Genomic DNA, 26,133 nt, shown 5'->3' with positions numbered 1-26,133 from the left:
ACCTCTGTGTGATAACACGTGTTGCAGCAGGTGGCCAGATTCACGTTAACGCTGTTTAAACTAAAAGAAGAGTCCTGTAAGAGACGTTGATCAGGAAATGGAGTTTTCATCAGATTCAGAGAAACAACAGCTCATCCAGGCTCATTTGGAGCCTCTTAGATGGTACGTATTTTTTTTTAATCCTCGATTTATTTTAAAAGTCTGTTCAGACAGTTTAATTTGTAAATTCAAGATTTGTAAGGTATGAAAGCCATTTAAACAAGGTAAAAGGAAAAAATATGAAAACTTAAGACTGAATATTGAAAAATATTTATATTTAGATTTGATTATGACATAAAAAGTGGACATTATGAGAAAAAGTCAAAATGGAAAAAAAACAATGCTCATGGCACAAAATTACAGAACAAAATGGAAATTGTGTGAGAAATGTTCAAATTATAAGTTAAAGTCACAAATCTGGAAAAGTAAGAATGACTGTGGTTAAAAGCTAGATTGTGCATTAAAAAGTCAAAATTATGAGAAAAAAATTAAAGTTTGGAACATAAAGTAAAAACTACAAGAGGGCCAAAAAGGCAACATACCGTCAAACTATCTGTAGAATGGGCACATGATTTTATAATTTTAGCAGCTTATTATTTTGATTTATTTCATCATTTTGACTTTCAATTTAAAGTTTTGATTCAATTTTAACAAACACTATCTCATACATATAACTTTGTTTTCTAGATTTTTTTGGTAATTTAATCCTGTAATTTTCAGTTAATATCTCAAAATTTGACTTAATCTGAAAAATCGTCACTGTTTATGTCATGAATTTGACTTTTATTCTCATAGTTTTGACCCCCCCCCAAAAAATTTTAGATTTTTAATCTTGTATTTCTTATTTAATCTCACAAATTAACATCATTTATCACATGGATATGTGTTGTAATGTTGTAAATGTGAAAAATGTTGACTTTCTGTCATAATTTCAACTTAATCTAACAAATTATCTCATTTTATCCCACAAATATGACTTTAATCATTTAATTTTGAGGCTTGCTAAATAATTTTAATTTTGATTGATTTTTTTTCTTAATCTCACAAATAATCTCTTTTTTGGTAATTATGACTTTTTATCTTAGACTTTAACTGTCTTAGTAGTGATTTTTTAATCTGTTAATTCTATTTTTTTGTGTCAATTTTCACATTGGTGTCTGAAAAATTCCTTATTTTATGAATGTGAATTTTATTCTTAAATTTGATTCTTTTATTTCATAATTTTTACTTTCAGTCTCATGTCATCTCACTTGTTTTTTCTTTTCCCTGACTTTTTGCTCTTGCTGTGTGTAAAGCAACGACTGTTTTTGAAAGTGCTGTATAAATAAAGTTATTTTTTATTATTACACCCTCATCTTCTTTAAATAGAAATTTTTACTTTTAAGGTTAATCTTATATTTCATAACTTAGACTAATTTAGACTAATCTTAAACTTATTCATAAAAAAAAAATTTCAATTTTTTTTTAAACCACTAATGCATTGTTTTTATACTTGTCATTTTATATTAGCAGAAATGGGCTTCCGTATGGAGAAAATCAGTCACAGTCTTGTATTTTTCTGTCAGGACTATTTCCCCAGAGGAAGACTTTTCAGACTCTTCATCCTCAGAGTTCAGTGATGATGCGTCCAGCGTGGACGGACTGTGGCGGTCTGAGCGGCTCTGCCAGGAGACGGACACTATTTCCGCGGTTGAGAGTGACACCAGACGGTCGGCCAGAAGGAAACTTTTTGCTGCCTGTGTTGTCAGCCTCGTCTTCATGACCGGAGAGGTGATTGGTGAGATAACAGAGACTCAGCATAACAGATTTTGACCCAAACATGACTCAGATACTTCATAAGTGATGGTAATGGCGTGGTATCCAGAATTAAACTTAATTTTATATGTGAAAGTTTTCAGCTTTTCTGGCTGCTGGGGAACAAGAGCTGATCATTGATATGTTTGTTGAGCACATTTACACACAACTGCAAGTAAATTATATCAACTTAGGATCCTCTGCTATTTTTTTTTTTACATTTTTACTACCTGAAATCATGTCAGTTTTATTTGCTTTACTCCACACTTTAATCTGAGAGCTCTGGCTTTATTTAGATTACATAGATTTCTTTATAAAAACATGCCAGACTTAAAGGACTTATACACTTGTGACAGTATGTCACCAAAGTTATTAAATGTGTCACATTTTTAAATGCAACCACAAAAAATATTAATATAATGCTGGTTTGAACTGATTAACAAATGTTTTATATCTCTGGTGGTTTTTGTGTCAGCTGTTTTTCTACAGAAATGCTGAAATAGGGTTTTGGTCTTTAAGTTTCGCATTTTGTCCACCAGAGGGCACCATTTTTAAACATTTAATATCACCTGACTGACACTGATTTTATGGGATGCCTATCAAGATTTATGCTTGTCAAATATGTTTGCCATACAATCACCGGCCACTTTATTAGGTACAGCAACACAAATATCTAATCAGCCAATCAGATGGCATTAATCAGTGCATTTCAACATGGTCAAGACAATGTGCTGAAGTTCAAAGTGAGCATCATGTTGGGAAAGAAAAGAGATTTCAGTGAATTCTAAATACATTTACACGGCTTTTAACCACCAGGCAATCTGCACCCCAACATTTGCATACTTTAAGCTCTTCTCTAAGTACATAAACCCAGGACATCCTTCATCCTTTAACATGCCATTGAAATTAGAGCATTAGAGAGACTGAGTATTATATCTGAAGTGAAAGACCCCGTGTTGAAGTCAGAGCGTTCACCAAATAACCAGTGGTGTCAGAGTTATTCCTCATCCTCTCTGCAGGTGGGTACGCAGCTCACAGTCTAGCCATCATGACGGACGCTGCTCATCTTCTGACGGACTTTGGCAGCATCGTGATCAGCCTCTTCTCTCTGTGGATCTCATCCCGGCCAAAGACACAAACCATGACGTTTGGCTGGCATCGAGCAGGTGCAGTTACAGTGACAAAACACTGTTTTTTGATGTCACAGTTTTACTCAGAGTTTAATCTGAGAAGGTAGATACTCTTCTCTCATCTGTGCACCACTTATGGATAAAGCTGGGGTGAACATTAGAATCACTTTCTGGGGTTAATTCTACAGTTATAAGATATTTTAGACACTGAATCAATTATTTTTTAATTAATCTTATTGAAATTTGATCATTTTTGCATATTTTTAAGAAATAAAATGTATCGATCATACAAAAAACATTTAAGAGAGTAAACAAAACATAGAAGCCAGAAGATGACATATCTACAGAAGCCCTTAGGGCCATGTATTCACATATATTATTTACTCCATTTTCCCTTAATAACAGGATAAGCCAACAGATCACGAGAAAATGGACAGAAATTATTTGTTCCCAGGGGAAAACTGAGTTAATAATGTACGTGAATTTATGGCCCTTTAGGGCTTCCATACATACCTACATTTTTGTTTTACTCCTTCATTTCTAGACTTATTTATCTTGTAATCCCAGGATAGAGAGATTTATTTATATATGATGTAAAGTTGTATATATTAAGTTATTTTATTTATTCATAACTTTATTTTTCTTATCACTTAATTACAAAAAAAACACAAAGATTTTTAAGTCCTTTAGAGAAATATTTAATTCTTGATGATAAGTCAATATTCAGGGGCTTGATGTGACTTTTCTTTCAAAATAAACCCAATCAACACCACCCCTAGTTGGGATCCCCCCCTTTTTTCTTTTTTCGTTTAAATGCTACTTCAACAAAAATGTTATTTTTTCACTTTTTTATGCTTTTAAGTGTAGCCTAAAGTGTCAGGTGTTGATCATAGGCAAAAAAAACAATGAAACTCCATTATCACAAAACAGAAAAAAGGAAATAAACACTAAACAATCTACCACATTCAACACAGGGACAAAGTCTTACAACTATTTGGCTCTTGAAGCGTGCTGATTAAAGGTTCAATCACATACGTATAAAACTACAGACAAGTCAACAAGGTGAGCTGTCATTAAATCAAGGCTAAGATAAAAACAGTTTAAACCAGTAAAAATGATAAAATAACAGTACTAAAAATATTGGGATGGGTTTCCCTCTAATATGTAGTAGAGAGGAACTATAAAATAGTAGATAAAGAAAATAAGAGTATCTTTAATGTAGATCCAAAGCAAATTCTCTAAGTTACATTCAGCCACCTTGAAAAGTAATTTCTCCTGAGTGTGCCACAAAGGTCGCTTTTATAAAGTTGTACTATGGGCAAAGCTGACCTATATTATCACAATTACTTTATGTCAATACATTAATTTAAATTTTAGGTTGTGTAAGTATTGTAATTGTTGTTTGACCATCAGAGATCCTGGGCGTGCTCCTGTCAGTCGTGTCTATCTGGGTGGTGACGGCGCTGTTAGTCATGTCTGCCGTACAGAGGATCACAGACGGAGACTACGACATCGACAGTCACATCATGCTCATCACCTCGGGCTGTGCTGTGGTGGTCAATGTCCTGTGAGTGTTACTGAGACAACATCAGTGCGAATTATTTAGTGTCAGGGATCTGACTCTCTTCAAATTCTTGTTTTTAAATTTTCTGAAGGATGGTCCTGATCTTCCATCAGTCTGGAGCCCCACATGGACACAGTCACGGCTTTCACAGCAGCCAGGACAAACAGATTCAGGGGCACAGCCACCATCACGGCCACGGTAACAGCAGTGTGAAGGCGGCTTTCATCCATGTGGTTGGAGATCTGGTGCAAAGTTTGGGAGTCCTGATCGCTGCCACCATCATCCACATCTGGGTCAGCATCACTCGACTGAATGTTAAAATAATTGGGCTGTTGGAGCTATTCACTGTTTAGTTTGGGTCTTTCTCCACCATTAAAGGTCAGATGGGTTCACTTGATAACCAAACAAGATAAGTCAGTTCAGACTGGAAAACCTTGAAGCTCTTCTTGGGGGGTATTATCTGTTTTTGATCATATTTCTCTTTTCATCACAGCCTGAATATAAAGTTGCAGATCCAATCTGCACATTCCTGTTCTCGGCTCTTGTCCTGCTAACGACAATACCAGTCTCAAAGGAGATTTTCAGGATACTGATGGAGGGTAAGCAAAGATCACTTTATTTTCACTGTACAAGTACAATGACATGCCAGTGGAGCCAACCTTTAGGTAAATGGGTATGGTTACTTATGCTATACCCTACAGCTATGTCTGCTGACATTTTTATATACAAACTGCAGGTTATGTGTTTGATGGCACTGATGGGTTTTTTTCTGTCTGCAGGCGCTCCTCAGCATGTTTCCTTCAGCGCTGTGAGAGACGTGCTGCTGTCTGTCAGAGGAGTTGTGGCTGTTCACAGTTTGCACATGTGGAGTCTTAACATGAACAATTCTTTACTTTCTGTCCACGTGGCCACAGGTAGGAGCCAAAATCAATACCACCTATCTTCACCTCATATGCTCTGGGTTTAGAGGCACATTCTGAGATGAGTGAAGGAAAAATGACAGAGCATGAGTCCTGCTTTCTCTGTCGAGGTTCCTCTGCTGTAGAAAGCTTTCATGTTGGTCTGTCATGTCTTTAAGGGTGTCTTTTTCCTGTATGTCTCTGACGTGATGTTTTGTTACTTAATGCTACAATATGTTATTGTTGTGTTATGTGATGTTATACATTGTTACTCTACACTACATTACATTATAATAATATTGCGCTGTTGCATAACATTGTTACATTATGTTATGCAGCAATACTTTGTTACATTATATTAGAATGTTATGCTAAATTGTGTTGTTACATTGCTCTATACATTATATTATGCTTTCCTGTTGTTTTGTTACTATATATTACAGTATATTTTGTTGTTAGGTTTTGTTACCTCATGTTACATTGTGTTGTTAGGTTTTTGTTGCATTGTGTTGTTAGGTTTTGTTACCTCATGTTTCATTGTGTTGTTAGGTTTTTGTTGCATTGTGTTGTTAGGTTTTGCCATGTTGCGTTATGTAATGTTGTGCTGTTATGTTACATTATGTTGTGCAACATTTCGTTATCCTACTTTACATTACTTGTTACATTGTTTTATTAGGTTTTTTTAGTTATGTTGTGTTACATAATGTCACGCTCTGTTGTGTTAACTATTTTATTTTACCTAACACTGTTATGATATATTACATTGATTATTTCAATGTATTTATGTTATGTTTATGTTGTGCCATGTTATGTTACATTACATTAGAGTACGTCATGCTATGGTGTTTCTTGTTATGCTGTGCTATTATTTTACATGATGTTGTGTTACAGTTAATGCTAAAGCTACAGCAGATGTTAATTAGTCTCAACATGATTTGTTTCTTAAAACGACCGTGAACCTGAACTGTTAATAGAATGTGGTATTTTCTTGTTTTGACAGAAAAAGATGCTGATTCACAGACCGTCCTCATGAAGACGACGAAGCTGCTGCGCTCTGAGTTTGGTTTCTCCAGCATCACTGTGCAAGTGGAGCGTTAAAACAATGACTGATGGCACAACCTGTACTGTAAGAGACTGACAACAGAGCAGAAGCTCTTTCAAATGCTGGATACTCCAGATTTTCTCATTGTTGTTTACATCTCTTTAGCTTTTTTTTTAATATACAGCCTTATTTTTTTCCCATGCACCACTTGTGGTAAGTTTCCACCAGGAAGTCTGGTTTGGTTCAACACGGTTTGTAAAGGTTTGAAACAGTTATCCCTGATCTTGCTTGTGTTTCCACAGCCACCTACCTTTGCTTGGTATTTGGAGGTGTAAGCTGGATGGCGATAGCTGCATCAGTTACCTTACAGTGTGAGGAAATAGCAGCACAACAGAATAGCCTGCAAATAGATCGGTGAAAAAACAAAACAAAAATCCCTTTCAATGTAACTGTAGAGCCAGACTGAAATATTTTACCTTGCATTAATGCATACCTACAGAGTGATAATGCTCCTGTAATATTGGTGTTTGTTTCTCTGGTTTTCAGCAATAAATAACATATTTAATATTTAAAAAGTATCTTTTTCTTCCTCTAACATTTAACTCTTCTTTCAGTTAAATAAATTATGTCACAAAAGCTGTAAATAATCTTAATTTTCACAAAATTACTAATGTTCTTGCATCATTCATTTTATTTCAGCTGACTGTCCTGGTCAGATGAAATACAGCTCTTCCAAACATAAAGGGACATAATTATTAGACTGCACAATCATCAACAATTCATTCAAACATAGGTTTCAAGTTATCTTCACACATTATTTGTTCGTTTTAGTCCTCTTCACAATGAGTGATGGAATAAAAAGCACACAGAAATGTAAATGTTCCTAACACACAGCCCAGCTTGCTCATCGGTATCCTTCCAAGTAAGAATGTGTGAGTTAAATTGTTCAAATACAACAAACAAGGACAGTAATTCTGTTTTTAACTCCCTTTATGCAGCTCTTCAGCCTCACTGTGCCGTCTCTGGTCGTCCGCCCTTCCAGTAGTTTGTGTGCGCCTCCAGGAACATTTTCTTACAGGCGATTTTAGCTTTGAGTTTGGAGCAGATGAGAAAAGAGCCTCCCATCTTGCGGTGGAGAGAGTACGTCTCCTCAGGAGGAGGCGTGAGTCGCTCCCGCAGCATCACAGGGATGAGGCTGTGGATTCGCTCCGTGGTACTCTGAGAGCCAAAGTCAAAGGGCTCAGAGGAGGAGAAGGCCTCCCCTAGGATCATCACCGCATCCACGTGGGCGTTCTCCATCGCCTTAGGACAGAAATTAATACAGTCAACAGGCTTCAAGAAAGTTTTTATATGAAGGGAATAAATGTGATTCGTGGTGGAAAATAGCTGAGAAGACTGAAACATCTCTCATAACCAAGAACACATAAAGCTCCCTCCACACATGAACTTTCAAAAACTCCTTAAAGACATATTCCAGATTTGTCTTTCAAATTTAATACTTTTGAGACCTTCTTCAAGAAACTCTTCATACATTTTCAGACCCAACTGCATCTTCAATTTCTTACCTGTTTCATAAGCAACAGAGTCACACACTGTATATGTTCTGTGCTGATTCTAAGATAACAATATGACAATATAGAATGAAAAATGCCAGTAGTATTTCTTGTAACCTGCAAAATTAAAAAAACAAACAAAAAAAAAAAACAGTAGCTCCCAACTCAAGGTCTGATTTTTATACTTAAAGTAATTATAGTCATAACACAGTAGAGAAGTCGCTTTACTGTTGCAGCTGACTGGCTATAGCTCACTAAAGTTGAGTTCTATTAATTCTAAGAATTTATTCCCATAAGTCTATATTGGCTGTGAATTCTCCCAGCATTTAATAAAGAAATAGTGGCACATCTAAATTCATAAATCATGTGTCTGAAGTATCTATATATAGAAACAAAAGCAGAACAAACTAGTTTACATCCAGACTTTTAAACATGTTTTAAAAGCCTCATTTCCCAAAATTGATTTATCAACTTTAAATACTTTTTAAGACCCCACGGACACCCTGAAGCAGGAAAAAGATGGCTTAAGTTGGGGTGAACAAATTGGCTGTTTGCATTAACACATTCACCCCACTATGATAGTATCAGGGACTTGAAACAGAGGCAAACCGCTAGCCAGGCTCTAAAATTCTGTCTACCAGAGCCCCTTAGGTACTCATTAAAATGTTGTATTTACTTTGTTTTATCTGTAACAAAAATGCATTGTCAGAATAGTGTTTTTTGTTTTATATCCTAAGATGGAAAATCTTAAGTTTTCAGTGCAGGCGTGGTGAATGTCTACAAGGCTTGTCTTTTAGATACAAGACTTTATTCTCGTTGTTATTCCTCCAAGTAACCAGTAGGGGTCAGTATAGGTCATAGAAGACCATACACAACTTGCATGTATTTTACTAAATTTCCAATGTTTTACACTAGTTTGTCAACACATACCCGATCTTGAATTTAAAGGAAAAACCTGATCAACTCTAGATCATCAAGGAGGACTTTGTTTCTTACCTTTGACTCAAATCCAGTGAGGAACTTCATTTCTCTGGATTTCTGCAGAACACCGTCTCTGTCCTGATTGGCTGCTGCATTAATAATCTGAAGAGTATTAAAAAGTTCACAAATGAAACAAAAACACTAGGTATAGCAATATGAACTAGTTTCTATATTACTAGTTGTGATGACAGAATGATTGTGTGCTGAAGGTTTTGTGTTATAGCGAGATTATGTTACTGGTACAATTTAAAAAAAAATCTGGATGAATGGTATCGTTATCACAAACATGATAAAATCATGCAATGAACTAATTCTAATAATAGTATAGTAATATATTTGATATATATAGCACCTTTCACAGGGAAAAATAAATAGAAAATCTGGAGCTGAAAATGAATTAATCAGAAAGCATCAAGCTGTGCAAAAACAAGGCAAAATACTGCAGTAACACCTATCTATAACAACAGCTAGGCTCCATACACCATTGTAAACTTAAATGAACACTTTCATTTTACATTATCACACCCTCTCACCTCGATGTATGCATCTGTAAAGCTCTTGTCAAATCCTCGTGTAGCTCCAAAGTCCAGCAGTGCCACCTGTTGATGGTGTTACAGATGTAAGAAAACTAACAGTGTAATCATTATTAATAAAGCATAATAAAACTAATGATGCATGCCTGTCTAACTAATAAAAACTGACCTTGTGAGACTGTGGATCAAAGAAGAAGTTGGACCAGTTTGGATCAGTCTGCATGTATCTGAACTCAAAAAGCTCTCTCAGACACAAGATCAGGATCTGCTCACAAATCTAGTAGAGGAAAGAAAAGGACATGAGAAAGGTCTGACAAAAATAGTGAATACTATAGCTCTATGTCTTATTTTTAGCTGATACACAGCATGCAGTGTTACTAAACCTCTGTGATGTGCTGACATGACTCTGGAAGCATGGAGTGCCAAACGCAGAGACCTCTAAAAGCCCTGAAGCGGGCGACATGCTGGCAGCTCACAGGTGCAAACTGTCCTGTAGGTTTGCGGTCGTCATACCTCATTCCTGAGTTCCTGAGAGAGGTCGGTGGCCTGGTCCAGAGGGAAACCAGGCACCAGCGTTGTGGTGAGGACGTGCTGGCTGCTCAACTCATCAATCACATCGGGCACGTAGAAATATGGGTGATCCTTCAGCAGATCTCTGATACACAAACAGCAACGATAAAAGACACCTGGACCTGAACCACATAACTGGGACACAAACATCAAAAACAAAGGGACTGTTTTCGAACACAGGAGAACTTGGCTATCGTTAGCATACCAGCCAAAGTAGAGCATTAGCTCCATATGACACTTATTATAATCAGATTATCCTCTTTCTTTTATTTGCTTCTGAATGACAGGGTTAACATTACTCTCATATGTGAAGGACACTTTTACATTAAGGCTGATGCAGCTGCTTAGCTTAGAGACTGGAAACAGAGAGAGAAATAGTCTGGCTCTGTGAGGTTCAACAGACCTACAAGCATCTTTAAAGATCGTGCATTTGAAAAACTCTCAAGAGTACATTATATAGGATGCTAGGCAAAGCTAAGATGAGCTTGGCAAAGCAGCGTGGAGAAATCTTTCATTTATTGCTTATTAATTTTGCATAAACATACAATCCATTCTACATACACACATAAGATTTATGCAAGCAGTCCTTTTATTTAACTTTAAAAGAGAAAAAATTTAGGTTAACTTATTTTACAAATGTCAAAGCAGCAGTTCCCCTGTTTCAGGTCTTTATACTCCATTGAGCTATGCTAATCAGTTAGACTGAGCTATGCGGGGCTAGCAGCTCCCTTGTCTTAAGTCATTATGCTAACCTAAGATTACAGGCTGCAGATTTAAGTTAATATTTGAACTTTTCCTACAGACAAGAGTGTAATATCACACCTCTCATGTCACTCTTCATATAAAGAAAAATGTGAAATGTACCTTTAGCTTATTAGCATTTGCATTATGTCAAACTAGCTCCCCTGTTTCCTGTCTTTTTGCTCATTTAGGATAGTTTAACGATTTGGTGTGAATTTAATATTTATCTTACAAACATGAGCGCAGTATGAGTCCTTATCTGTCTTTTGAAAAGGAAAGGAAACAAATGCTGACATTTTTATTTTGCAAAATATTAGCCTCGCAGTGTCCCTTCATCCATCTTCATGTAAAGTTTACTGGCTTTTGGTTTCACTTATTATTTTTCCAACGGACTGGAGGGTAGCATCAGTCCTGACATAGAACTCCAAACAAGGAAAAAATCAAATGTGTAGAGGTTGTTTCGCGTGTCTGGCGAGAATAAGCCAAGCTTAACTAAATAAAGCCAAATTAACCTAACCTGATCTAAGATAAGCAAAGAAATGCTAAGTTAAACTTAGTTAAGAAAGATGTGGAAAACACATCTATTAGGATTCTGTAAGGAAAGAACAGAGATTATTTTTGATAAAGATTAGTATGTCACAAATGAACTTCATGCTTTGAATAGGGTTTATATATAACAACTAATCATTGCTAAACAAATTTCTATTCAAATTATTGTTGTATGACAAAGAGAATTTGTACTTATTATATTACAGCAGTTTTCAGATAATTAATCACTGCATAGGTTCACATCGATGCAGTAGCTAATTATAATTTCAAAGATGTAAAGCTAATAACTATTAATTTTGTTCAGATATTATTATTGTTTCTCTATGCCAGTCTGCCACTGTATAATTCCTGTTTATTTTTAATTTCAATTTTTCATTTTTACATGTTCAAAAAAAAAAAAAAAAAAAAACATTAATACCATTACTAATGGCTAAGTTAAGACAATCTGGGCTGATGATGTTTCTTCTTCTTTTTTTTTTTATTTTTTTTTTTTTACATTTTTATTTAGACCAGAGCAAAAACATTTCACATTATAATTTGGCCACCAGACTTCTTTTTTTTTATAAGAAAAACTGAGCATAAAAAGATGCATACAACACAATAATAATAATCAAAAGGAAAAAATATATAATAATAGTAATAATAATAGTAATAGTAATAATAATAATAATAATAATATCTATTCACTGCTGCTTTGCCAGGACACTCTTGAAAAAGAAACTTTTAATCTCAATGAGATTTTCTCCTGGTTAAATAAAGGTTAAATAAAGGTTAAATAAATTAACAACAACAACAACAACAATAATAATAATAATAATAATAGTAATAATAATGATAATAAAAGTAAGCAAACAGATTCAAGTCCCCAACCCTTGGTACATTTTCACAAATAGCACACAAAATAAAGATAGAATTAAAAAAAAGAGAGAGAAAAAAACCCTCAAAGACTCAAATTAATTTAGAAAAAAATAAATAAATTATTGGAACAAAATAAAAACAAATAATGTTTTGACATCAGATAACTATTTAAATGTGAGTAGCTTAACAACAAATTAGAAGGGAGAGTTTCATTAATTCCATCTTTATTTTTTCTAATGACAAAGATTACTTTCATTTTTCTAATGTAGTCATTATTTTTTAAAAATTTACATTTATGCTGTTTCTTGAAATTTATCCATAGTCTAAATTAACAGTTTAGCTCCTATGCTTGCATTAGTTTTGCTATTTGAAGTTTTAGGCTATTAGGAAAATAAAATGTGATTTCCTGGGTAGGAAGTCAGGCAAAGAAATTTCTATAAACATTTTATAGCTTTTTACAGCATTTTTGGAAAGCATTGATTTTATAACCTTTGAATCCTGCCCTACTTAGCCCTACATTTATTCGCATATCAACAGAAGGTGCATGAAAGAAACTCCCCTTATTTTAACAGATTTTAGGCAACAAGGTTTTTACTCCTGACATACAGTAAACATACTGTGCTGCAGGTTGTAACTAAGAACACCATAGGTGAAACTGTGTTGTAAGAATAAGAGAGAGAAACTCACTGGAATTTTTTGGCACACTTTGCCTCTCTTATGTAATCACACTCCAGCGCCAGCTCACGACTCATGACCTCAATAAGGTGTTCTGGAAACAAACCTGTGAAAGAGATGAACATCAAAGAGCTGAAAGTCGTGACAAGAGTGAAGGGAAGTCACTGACAAAAGCTGCTGTTATCATAAAATAATAAAAATCTCGAACAGTGATACCTTCAGGCAGCGCGTTGCTCAAACTCAGAGCAGTCATGATATTATTCACGTCACTGTCGATGCTCTTGGCAACTCCAGGGTACTAAAACAACAGACCTTATTTCATGTTTCTTTCATTGTTGTTATTGTTTGATGTTCTTTTAATGTTGAATTTTATTACCTGGATCTTCATGGCCACCTCTCTGCCATCCTTAAGTCTGGCCAGATGCACTTGACCGATGGACGCTGCTGCAAATGGCTTCTCCTCGAAGTACTCAAGCTTTTCCCTCCAGTTTGGACCGAGGTCACTGCTGATGGCTTTCTGCAGAGAGAGGAGAAACTCAATCCCCTATGAACACATTCAATTTTATTTATCAAGAGCTTTTCAGACTTTACCATCATCTGTTTAGGAGGCATGAAGTCCGCACTCTGTCGAACTCGCTCAAAGATTTTGGCCAACTGAGGGTTAATGAAGGCGTCATCTGAGAAGACGAACAAGAAAAAGAGAAGAAAGTGAACTAAATTATCATGAATTATTCTCATCATATATACACCTGAAAAGCACAGTGAGCTCTGTTGCAATGACCTTGTTGTTTTCATCCTCCACAAAAACAAATGCTCACCCCTGTGACTCAGCTATAATGATAAAACAAGAGGCCAAAAGTGGAGCTATGAGCGTAGCTGTGTACTGTAAGCGTGCTGTTTGAAGTCAACAGACCGCACTGTCACTTTAGCCTTGGCTGCCTACAATAACTCAACAGGAATGGCACTTATTGTGCTCAGCTGGCCTCAGGTTTATTTTAGCCGATGACATTTCCCCGTTGGTGAAGGGGTCTTGTTTGTTTGCCAGTGATGTTTGTATCAGAAACATGATGAAGACTTTTTGGAAAGACTGAGCATCAGCTTACAGTTTGTGATGAAAGCTGAACCTTTATTTACACACTGACATAAGTGGATTTACTGTCCGTTACAGGCGCATGTCCTTCTATTGTGTCATAAAAGAAAGCTTTTCACAAATAAGATGAATAAGAACCATCAGAGCACATTTTTAAGGACACCTCACCTTGAATACTGAGCATCTGTCCGAGTTTCAGAGCAGCGCCTCGGACTTTGCAAAGCGTCCGGACGATTCTTTCAGCGTTGGCTTCAGAGAGGAAGGCACTGGAGTTAAGTATCGACTTTTTATCACCTAAACAGCAAAGAAAAAGCCAGTACATGTTTGGTTTAATACAACATGTTACAGAATAGATTTTACTCGTTATTTTATTGTCTTCACAAAACATGTTATAAATAAACCAACAAACTCAGAAATTGTTTGGCAAATTAATTCTCAATTAATCTCAATCTACCTTCCTGTAATTCTGCAAATTTAACCTGACAGAATTTCTCAATTTTTCTCACATTATCTGACTTTATGATCTAACAGTGCAGCCCCTCAGCCACACAGTGATGGACTGCCTAAAAATCAATACTTTTTAAAACTCTTTTCAAGAGTCTCGCAATATCTTAAGACCCCAATTAATCTTCAATTTCTAACCAGCTACATTGGCCTCACATTTATGTGCATGTTTTGTGCAGCTTTTAAGATAAAAGTGTAATAACACAATCAAAAAAATACAGATAGTAATTGTTACTGTAATATGCTAATTAAGCTTTCTTTGAGACGCTAGCAGTGCTAATGTTAACAGACTCTCTGCTAGTTACAGTCAGAAAAAGCATCACTGCAAAGCTGTGTTTTTTGCAAAATCCTGGAGCTTCAAGGATACACTGATAGCTCTACGGGCCAGGACGTAATCAATCGTGTAGACTGACGTCAGATCTGGTAAAGTTCCATTAGAATCTCACTTGTACCCATTTCAAAAAATAAATACAAATTGTTAAACCTCATGATCTTGCATTTAAAACAAATTTTTAAAAGCCTTCATCTTTTGCTAAATTGATTTATCAACTTCTGATATTCTATATGACACTACAGATTACCTGTCCTTAGCTCTGCCCATCTTCTTTTGCTTTTTGTCAGTGAGCAGTCTTTTGAACATAACTTCACTTTATAAAGTGAACTTTCTGACCAGTAAACCAGCTTTGCATTTCATGACTGAATTTCACATATTGAGGGGAAAAAATAGCCATTTTATAAGTGGCGATGCCTTCCAGGTTTAAGCCATAAGCTACCTGCAAAGCATTCTGGGAGCACTTGCAGCACTAAACTGGACAGCACTGTAGTGTCCAAGCAGCTTTTCTCCCTAAATATGTGAAATTCATCAGTGAAACAGAAACAAACAAACTCAAGGTCTGTTCAGGATCTGCAGTGACATCACAAGTAATTATTAAATCACCTTCCCTCCACCGTTTCTGCCAGAGTCATGGAGCGCACAGCTGTACTTGTAGCCCAAGGTTATAATAGTTTTGTATTTTTTTGTTAGTTTTATTTCTATTTTGTTTCACTTTTTTGTTTCCAGTTTTAGTTTATATTTTATGTTGTAAAAATGCTGTTTTAGTTGGGGTTTTTTTTGTTGTTGTTTTTTTTAGATTTTTTCAGTAATATGGGGTACTTGTAAGGGCTGTGACCCAAAAGGGCCAGAAAAAGTAAATATTATATAAGTTTAAAATATATTGTAATAGGCCAGTCCTCCCCAGAAGTCAAATTTTATATATTTTAATACAACTTAAGCCCTAAAGTTACCATTGTTTGTTTGGGTGTAGATGTTAGTCTGTCTGCTGCTGTCAAAGACTTACACAGAGGAGGTTTCTCTTTACTTTCATTTCATATTAGTTTATTTTGTTAAAACAAAACAAAGTTTTGGTTGCTTTTTTGTGTAAAGCTTCACTTTATTAGCTTCATTTAACTAGAATGATTTTCACATTTTAGCTTTAGTGGTTTTGTTGGTTTCCGTGAACTATGATAACCTTGGTCGGTGCACCCAACAGAAGAGAAGAGCTGGGTATGAAGGACCTTATTTACATTTAAAAGACACTAGGGGTGTGACGAGACAAGACTTTACACTTTTTTAATTTTGGAAAAAAAACATATGAGTGGAAAATATGTCCTTTATACAGCTGAAAGACATAATTGCGAAGCATTCAGGTCTATTGAGAAATGTTTGAACTCCTCTTGTACTGAAAATGTTATCAATGCTTACACACAGTTTGTCTTGTCTAGCTCTGACTCAAACTGTACATTTTAATGCTCTTCAAATCAGACCTTTCATTTCAATACTTTACCACATCTTTATTTTACTACATTATGTTATCATTGCTATAATTACAATAATAGTAATAAAAGCATTTAGATTATTTTGAAAGTACTTTAAGCACCGTTACAACAGACTGAAATATAAGGAGCTGCATCAGTAAAATCAAACTATTTCTCATCCTCTGTAAGTACACCTAGTTTTAAAACACTCAAAAGAAATATTTCTGTCAATATCACGTTTGTTTGTTACAGTAATTTAGAGAAATAGCTTATTTTATCACTTTTTGGTCTTTTTTTCATATGAGCTTTGACAGTGTTGGACACGACGCACAGATGAGCGTGAGTGTTAATGTGTGTGCGCTGTTGAGTGTGTGTGTGTCTCTGCTCTGCCTGCTGTCAAAACAGGGCGCATTTAACTGGGGCTAGAGCTTCGGTTTTGGAGCTAACAGTGGACTCTATGGTGCTCAGACAGAGTTTGTTTTGCTTAGTTTACCACTGCAGTATACAACGGCCCGCTGCGCTTCTGATTGATGATACGCACAGCGAACAGCTGATGGATGTGTGACCAACAGACGGTAAGACAAAAGGTGGACATGACGAAGCAGCGAAAGAATCAAAGTTACAAAGTCACAGATACCAGCACTATGAGCGAGTCTGCGCACATACAAGAACTCGTGGAGACTCGTGGAGGGGGTGGGGGTTGTAGCGGTGATCTGAATCAGTCCCGGATCAACTCTGTTTCTTCATTAGCTGGCACACCAACAACTTTAAAGTCTCAAGGGCATCTTTGTGATCTTTTATAACTTCCAGTAAGGTGTTGCCTTCTGTCAGGAGAACTGCTGCTCCTGGTATCTGGGCAATACTGATCTCGCGAGATGATTTTCACCTCAACAAGATATCTTGTGATGTTTTGATCTCATCACACCCCTAAAAGACACACATTAAAAATGTGTTCTAAGAAAAGCTGTTAAGGGCTGGTTTATACAGGGTCAAAACCCCTCACTGGTAGTGTTAATTTCGTCTACTAAAAATGTTCGTTGACAGCCTTTTTTCCATGACAAAAACTACACTAAGATTAGCCAAAGATAGATCAGTGATGACTAAAACAGACAAAAATAAGTTCAGCTTTTGTCAAGTTAAAACTTAAGTAAAATGTAATTCAGTTTTCGTCAAACATTAAAAATACGTGACATTTCTCCAACGTAGGTAAATCTGTCAAAAGCACAACGCATCTGTATCTCTTTTGCCTCTTAGCAGTAGAAAGCAGGGACCTCAGGTTTGGCAGGGTGCATAGAATACACTTGCATGATTTGGTACCAGATTAAGGCAAAAGAATAAATGCTTGGACTAAAAGTAAAGACTAAAATGTGAGGACTTTTTTTGGACTAAACTAGACTAAAACTAAAAAGGGTAGAAATAACTAAAAGGAGACTAAAACTAAAAGACATGAAATCAAAAGACTAAGACTAAAATTAAAAATAGCTGTCAAAATTAACACTGCTCTATGGTACTAGATCTATAGTCACATTACATTTTGATCAAATCCCAGCACAGATGTTTCATGTAGACTATGAGGGACTGTGTTTAAAGGTGCCACCATTTAGATTCACTTTGATGTTGCTGCTCTATTCCAGTTTATCTTAGTGGACTCTACCCTTTAATATCTCAGGGTGTGATGGGTCACTGTGGACAATGCTGCTAACATATTTTCCTTAATTGTCATGATAATAAACTACTGTACTCAATTCACAGAAAACTCAGATTACACATTGTTTTAAATCAAGCAATGGACTACAGCCAAGAGTAGCCATATCAGGCTCTTTACACTCCCCAACTCTTATACAAGAAAATAAAAGCAATGTCTTTTCTTCACCTTGTTGTTGAGGTTTTAAACTCTTCTTGGCCACTTCAGCGATCGCCCCCAAGCCAAGCCCAACCGCCAGTCCTGCACAGAAACATATTTGTCATCGGTGAGATCAGAGCATATTCAAAGTCAAATTCTGAGGCACATTAACTTTGCTTGTTTGTTTTTTTCCACTTTTGTTGTTGATAAGCTACACTGCTGCATACGAAGAGGTTGAAACGTGCTCCACCTTGCAATATTTAAGTATCACTGATTATTATCCCACAAATATTATATATGTATTAGGATATTTACCAATTTGCATACTGGCATCGTGGGAACTTTTAGTCACTTTGAGTACATTTTGCGGAAGTTATTTTAAATGCTTAGGTTTTACTTTTTTGGAGTATCCCTTCTCTGTGGTACTACTGCTTTTGTTAATATAGGAAAGTAAATAAATAATTCACCAGAATCACCTTATCACTTTGCACCTGATAAGAGCAACAACAATAAAACAACAAATGATGAAAGCCACCAGCAATCAAGGGCAGAGCGGATCCTCAAGACAACACTATGGAACTCTTTGAGAGTAACTGGGTCAGTTTAAACCCCAGTAGGAGGGAGGGAGACGACGGATACAGGAGTAGGTGTGTTGCACTTCGATGAGCAGAAGGCTGCTCGTTGACAACATGTTTCATATTAACTGGAATCTGTGGAGGGAGCCCGAAACATTTCCTCAGCTATTGATACTCTGTAACTGCAGTCCTGTGAGGGAGCACGTCAGCAGTCCCCGCAGTCTAACCCCGGCTCAGCAAAACGAGTGACCCAGGTCAACGATGCAAAACCTCTCTGCTGAATCCTAAAATTAAACCTGATGCTCAAACTCTTCACTGTATGGAGAGGAAATAAAATAAACACCCTTCTTGTGCACAGTGAGGTATCAAAAGTATGAAAGAAATGTGCAAACTTTGTTATTTCTCACATAAAATGTTTGCAAAATTAAGGACACTCTACTCCACACAGCTGACACCATGCAGAGTTATTTGAATGTCTACCATGAGCCTTGTCTGCTCTGGAGGAAGTTTAGGACTGAAAATTTAATTTGCAAAACTTGTTTTCACAACTTCCCTAAAAACAGTTGGAAGTTAGCTGTGAGGCTTTCTGACTCAATGACAGAGTTTTAAAATGATCTTTAACCCATAAAAACATCAATTTAGGATCTTCTACAAATACATTATAATAAAATACATGTAAAATCATAATTGTCATTGGGTTAATTCAGGAATAAACATGGAAGGGATCCAACTAAATATTATTTCTAACCCTTATTTGTAGTATTATAAACAAAGATTAATTTGTCATGCTTTTCATAATCAATAAGCAAACGTATCTACAACTAAGAGTGCTAAAACCAATCAGCTATGGGATTAGTTTTACTTAAAAAATGCTTAATTGACCACCTAACTGCTCATACACAATAGGGATGCAGGTTTTATAAGATGCTGATTCTATTTTTAAATGTAATTACTACAAATATCAGGCTAAGAGTTAGAAAATAACAGTAGATTTTAAAGATTTCTTTGTTGCAATACCTTAAAAAAATCTCTACTGCAAATGTTTTATGAGGAAGGAAACCATTTCAACACATTAGGCACCAACACAACTATTGAGAACTCCAAAGAGGACCATTTCAATAACAAAGAAAACAGAAATGAAAGCAAAACACCACATAAGCTTGATACATTCAAGAAAAAGTCAGTAAAATTGCTAGATTGTGACTTTTGAAATAAAAGGCTTCCTAAGGGAACATTGGCACTAAAATGACTACACTAAAAAAAATTAAGAAACATTATTTAGGGTTATTTTGGGGCTTTTGTTAAGAACAGTGCAAAAGGGAATGTATCTGCTGTACATGGGGTGTCTGTAAATATATATATATATATTTTGTTTTTTTTTAATTTTTTTTTTAAGATTTATTTTTGGGCTTTTTATGCCTCTATTACATAGAGGAGGACAGTGGATAGAGTCGGAATCGGGAGAGAGAGTGGAGAGAGACATGGGGTAAAGGGCCACAGGCCGGATTCAAACCCAGGCCACCCACGTACATGGGTAGCGCCTTAGACCGCTAGGCTATCTGTGTGCCCCAATGAGGATAAAATTAGTTTATAATGAATCATGAAGTTTTGGGGTTAATTTCTAGACTGTTCAGAGTACCAAAGGGGGTGCAATGAGGGCCCTGTCATGTATTAAATTGATTTTGATATAAAGATAAAGATTTTCTCTCTCTCTCACTCTTTTTTAATTATTTAACCAATAAATTGGTTGGTGTGCGGTCATAATTATGGTAAACCAAGTTATTCTTTAGTGGACTACACTACAAGCTTACGTTTTTTTGCAGAACTTCAGCTACTGTCCATGCACCACCCCAAGAAATAATTTTAACCATCCATCTGTTATCCATACCACTTAAACCGTTTGGGGTCATGGGGGTGGCTGAAGCAGATCTCAGCTGTTATACGGAGAGAGACGAGGTTCATGCTGGCCGCCAGTCAAATACAGGGCTGACATAAGACAACCAGTGACCGGCTCAGGAGGTAGATTCGGTCGGCACACAGCCGTAAGGTTGGCTGTTCAATCCCCAGCACCTGTAGTCACATGTCTAAGTGTTCTTAGGTAAGAAACTTAACCCCAAATTCTCCTATTGTGTCAGCAGTGTATGCATGTGTATGAATGGAATTAGTTGATACTGATTCTGCAACAGGGTAACTGTGACCTGTGCTCTGAGTAGTCAGACAACTAGGAAAGAGCTATACAAGCTTAAGTCCATTTACCATTTACTAGTTACCAGTTTATAATTTGGAGTCACCATTTACCTTAATAAGCATGTTGTGAGGAAGCCATGAGAAACCCATGTATGCATGGAGAAAACATGGAAAATCCACACAGAAAGACGGATTTAAATCAGGATACTTCTTTCTGTGAGGCGACATACTGAAAAACACAAGAAACTTGTACCCCACTTGCTGTGAGACAACAGCACTAACCACTGCTTCCTAAATCATCCTTACAAAAAGTTGAAAGTGAATGTTCAACTAAATGATGATCTTGCAATGGTATTGCATAAAATCAAAATATGATGCAGAAATTCAAAGCTTACTGCCTCACAAACACAATCAAGCATTATGTGGCAGCTATGTATCTTGTGACACCAACCAATTTTATTTTTCAAGGTTAATATGAACGTGAAGGGCTATTAGTTATATATCTGTGGTGGAGAATCATCCACTTATCTGAGTTTTGGTCACTAAGTTTTGCCATGTATGATAAAACCAATAGGAGTGAATTCTGACCATTCATTTTACCAGTTCCTGTTTTTAATTTAGCCACTAAATTTCATGACATTTTGCTATTTCCCCAAATCAAAGTGATGTCAAGATGAAAATCAGAGCTACAGCTGGACACATTAGTTTAGTAATAGCACAAGAAAATCTGCCATTGTGATGAGAAGCCCTTAACCCCCCTAGGTTTCAAGTTTAAGACCTTTATGTAAATACTACTACTTCTACTAATAATAATACAGACAGCCTACCTCCAAAATTCACCAGTCTTCCTAACCTTGTGACAGGGACCTTCCTCTCTCTGGCTCTTTCACTGAGCTGAAACAAAATAAAAACACTCAACTGCAGGACAAAACATAAATACTATCTTCTTATTTAATACTAAAAACAAAAATAATAAAAATAAAGATGTAAGAATGGTTACCACTTGTTTATGTTGCTTGATGGCTGTTTTTTTGGTGTTTCCCTCTTTATTGATGTCCTCTGTAGTGAGCCGTCCCACTGTGGAGTTGTCCTGGTTAAATAATCTTGTGTGTCCACAGAACAGCTGGCTCGACCAGCTCCTCTGGTACTTTGGACGTTTTGTGCTGGCTCCTCCACTGCACGTGCTCTGACCTCCACTGACACTGCCAATGAAACATGTACTGAAACAAGCTCCAAGGGATGAATATCGGTGAAACTGGGCGGCTGTGATGCAGACTTTTGGCTGTTTGCTGAGCGTCCCCTGGAAGAAAAGAAATATTAATTATATGAGAGTTGAGAAAAAATAAATACTTAAATGAAAATTACATATGGCAGCCTGTTACTGTTGATATCAATATTATATTAAATTCTGATGTTCGACTGATGATGTGAGGATTTCCTAAAGTTAGACTGACATTAAATCACATGAATCAGCATCATCCAGGCACTGGTCTGACATCATTTCCTGCCATTAAAGGGTCATTAAATACTAATGTTTGGCTGACTCCTCCACACAACAACTCATAATGTCCAGCTGATGTTCAAATCCTAACTAAGAGCTGATGTCAAACTCTGAAGTTGAACTCGTGCCATTCCCACATGACTAATGTCAAATCCTGGCAAAGTGTTAAACTCACACTATTTCCTAATGCTGGTTTGACAGCCAATCCTGACCTTTCTCACACAATTTGCTGACATTTGGCTGATATTGAACCTTATAATGGGCTGATGTCACATCTTAACACGGGCAGCTATCATTTCATAAAGGTCACATATTCTACCCTTTTAAGACAACATTATATTGGTCTCAGAGGTCCCCAAAACATGCCTGTGAAGTTTGCTTCTGGGGCAAATATTTTTGTTAGAAAAGCCTGAAAAGTGTATTTTGCATAATAATGCAACCTTCAATGCTGGGCTGATGTCAGATCCCAAATTTGGGTTCACGTTAAATCCCAAAGTTGGGCCAGAAACTAAGCTTAATGCTGAAGTCATTTCCTGACGTTAGGTTGACATTGTATCCCTTAGTTAGGGTGACATTTAACCCTGACGTTGGGATGGTGTAAAATCCTGATAATGGGTTGACTTTAAATCCCAGTATTGGGCTAACGCCAAAACCTGATGCTGGACTGACCTCCACTCTTGACATTGGGCTGTCAGATCTTAACAATGGGCCTACATCATTTCCTGATATTGGGCTAGCATCAGGGCTGCATGGCGGCGCAGGTGTTAGTGCTGTAGCCTTACAGCCAGAAGGTCCCTGGTTCACTTCCCAGTCAAGGCCTTTCTGTGTGGAGTTTGCATAGGTTTTCTCTGGGTACCCTGGCTGCCTACCACCACCAAAAGGCATGCTCATTAGGTTAATTGGCGACTCTAAATTGGCCTGGTTGTCTGTCTCTAGATGCGACTGACTGGCAACCAGTCCAGGGTGTACCCCGCCTCTCACACAATGACAGCTGGGAAAGGCTCCAGACCCCTAACAGGATAAGCGGTATAGAAAATGGATAAATGGATGGCTACCGTCATATCTCAGTGTTCGACTGACATCCACTCCTGACACTGGGTTGTGAAATCCTGAGGTTGGGCTGGCATAACTTCCCGATAGCTAGTTGATTTCATTTCCTTACGGTGGCTGGCATATAATCCTTGAGACTCACTTCAAATCCTGATACTAAGTAGGGGTGTAAATCACCAGTTCCATCACAATTTGCTGATATCACAAAGTCTGCCATGATTCAATTTCGATTCAATTCAATTCGATTTAGAGGCCTGCGATCGATATCAGATGATATTGTGAACTCATTTACCACAATCTGTTACTTTTCACATAAAAGAAAATAACACAGTATTGATACTCTCTTGGCTGCTAGCCATTACCTGCTTTCCACGCCTAGCGGTGTTGTGACTCGTGGATGGGTGGAAACTGTTATAACCAAGCACATGGGGGGACTTTCAAATTAAAAACGTAAGGTAAAAATGGCGATTAATATCAATGTTTACACTTTCAATCAATTTGACTGAATCATTGCTCAAACAATCGATATATCGATCCATATTGATGAATCATTACACCCCTAATATTAAGCTAAAATTAAATCCCAATGTTGGGCTAGCATCATGTCATGGGCTGGCGATAAGGGACTGTGTCTGTAACTGCATCTGTCCCTAACTGCATGCACAGCACTGATCAGCAGCGTTCATGTTCGCTTGGTTAAGAAATTGACTTCCACTTTCCTTTGCAGTGTCCATAAGTTTGTTTTCAATAGCTTTGTGTGCTTAATATTTTCATTTATTCAAGGAAATTTCTTCAAGAAGGAAGAAAAAAGTAGATGAATCCTGACCTGGCATTAGCAGACCTGCAGACCTGGAAACTGAACCCTTGAAAGTGTTAGCTCAGTTTCTTGTCCACCATTGTTGTTGACAAAGTTGGTACCACTGAATTGTTTGGTTTTCTACCAATCATGGTTGCTACCACTTATTGCTGTTTTTGATCTCATAGCCATATCCTGTGAGATGGGAGATAAGTTTATGGCAATGACAGCCATAAGTCTGCCTCCCATTTGTTGTTTTGTGGTTTCTCTTGTCCCTCTTTCTGCATTGCCCCTTTCTCTCTTCCTGCCTTGGTTGATTGATTGATTAACTGATTGACTAAATTCAGAGGCCAACATTTGTGTACATTATACGACCAACTACATTTTTTGCTGACATGTTTGCAGATTCTAAACATTTTACATCTCAAAATACAAAATACAGCCCATAACAGATAAATATGAATGACCTCACTATAATCAGACTGAAAATGGAAATCCTGCTAACTGGGACAGGGACTAAACATAGAACATAGGCTTGCAGGTTTGAATGATTCCCATGCTAACGACCTACAACACTGAGGTGAATACTCAGTTTTTCATTTTCAGAAGCAGCCTGAAATTAGTAAGATGTTCAAAAAGTATGGTCCTGAAAGCATTTTGTCTAAGAAACTTTGACTTCAGTTGTATTTGGTGACTTGCCAATGTTGATAAAAAGTGTTCACAGGCTAAACAAGGATAATACTTCTGGTTCACAAACTTGCACAAGCTTAAACAAGAGCACACAAGTAGACACTTGTCCTTCTGAGGGCTCACAAGCCAGAGAGGTTGTCGACACGCTGGCCCGAATGTTTTGACTGATTAACTTCCTGGCAAAGTACAAAATCTAGTAGGACAGCTGTCATTTTCTCTGTGTTTAAGACCTTTAATATTCTTCAAACTCCTCTATTCCAGCACCATCATCCTCGCTAGTCTCTATTGTTGTGCCGTTGATGAGGTGATGTGGCAGAAACAGACACAGAAGGTATCTGGGTTGCATGTTTGTGAAACTCTACCCTGCTCTGCAGCTGTTTAACTGCCAAATCACGCCCGAGTAGCTCACCCTTTCTGGTCCTGTGGCGTGATGGAAGTGTACCACCCTCTGGTTCCCATTCAGGCTGCTGGGCTGAACTCTGCTGGCTGCCTGTTTCATCCAGGTCAGACCCCTCCAGACCATCATGTCACCTGTCATTGTGGTGGTGTTTGGACCTGCAAAGACAGACAAAAAGAGGTGATGTTCTCTTCAACAGGTCACTTTTGGAGTAAAAGAGGAGTAAAGTTGAGGAACTGAGCCATAAGTATATGTTCCCATGCTTGAGGGAAAAAACAAAACTCCATATCCACAGCATGCTTGGGAAATACAGCCAAATCAAACACTGATAAAAGTGCACTATTGACATGGCTGCCTGTATGATAAGAGAGCAAACAGGCAAAAACGTGCACGCTGAAAACTTTGAGAACAAACATAACCCAATAAACTCTGACTCAAATGGGTTAAGTCTGGTTTGACTAAAGGGGAAGAAAGAAAAAAAGTTGACTCACAAACTTTGAAGCAGAAGTCCTCTCAGCTGCGCGAACAAACACTGAGCATCGTGAAAGTGTCGTTAGCAGAAGCAGCTCTTCACCTTCATTTGACTTGAGACAATTTTCATGTAAACACCCAAACTCCAGCGAGAGGCAGAGAGACGGGCGACACGCTGAAGGACATGCTAATTTTCCCCCGAGGCGACCCCGGAGGGCAGTCCCGCTACCACGGACCAATGAGGCAGAGTCCAGCCGCTAGCTCCGGGTAACAACAAACCTCCAGACTGGTTCAACAGACCGTCAGT

At 37.1% G+C, this 26,133-nt stretch overlaps 2 protein-coding genes across 2 annotated transcripts; one reads left to right on the top strand and one right to left on the bottom strand.

Moving 5' to 3' along the window:
* Positions 1-34: 34 nt before the first annotated feature.
* LOC121526571 (zinc transporter 2-like) lies at positions 35-6,859 on the top strand. Its single transcript, XM_041813218.1, has 8 exons — positions 35-162; positions 1,605-1,816; positions 2,853-2,999; positions 4,377-4,530; positions 4,619-4,820; positions 5,021-5,126; positions 5,307-5,441; positions 6,427-6,859. The coding sequence occupies exons 1-8, from the start codon at positions 98-100 to the stop codon at positions 6,522-6,524; spliced, it is 1,119 nt and encodes a 372-aa protein (XP_041669152.1). The 5' UTR covers positions 35-97; the 3' UTR covers positions 6,525-6,859.
* A 265-nt stretch (positions 6,860-7,124) lies between these two features.
* Positions 7,125-26,133, bottom strand: coq8ab (coenzyme Q8A, genome duplicate b). Its single transcript, XM_041812462.1, has 15 exons — positions 25,847-26,133; positions 25,368-25,513; positions 21,922-22,221; positions 21,749-21,815; positions 18,190-18,261; positions 14,187-14,312; positions 13,520-13,605; positions 13,305-13,445; positions 13,145-13,226; positions 12,941-13,034; positions 10,049-10,190; positions 9,705-9,812; positions 9,536-9,601; positions 9,018-9,104; positions 7,125-7,770 (listed from the first exon to the last, which is right to left on the bottom strand). The coding sequence occupies exons 2-15, from the start codon at positions 25,494-25,496 to the stop codon at positions 7,477-7,479; spliced, it is 1,794 nt and encodes a 597-aa protein (XP_041668396.1). The 5' UTR covers positions 25,497-25,513; positions 25,847-26,133; the 3' UTR covers positions 7,125-7,476.

The sequence above is a fragment of the Cheilinus undulatus genome, linkage group 18 (genome assembly GCF_018320785.1).
Source record: "Cheilinus undulatus linkage group 18, ASM1832078v1, whole genome shotgun sequence".
Taxonomy (NCBI): Eukaryota; Metazoa; Chordata; class Actinopteri; order Labriformes; family Labridae; genus Cheilinus; species Cheilinus undulatus.
Note: the sequence above shows the minus strand (reverse complement) of the source record. Positions and strands in the feature narration are given on the sequence as shown.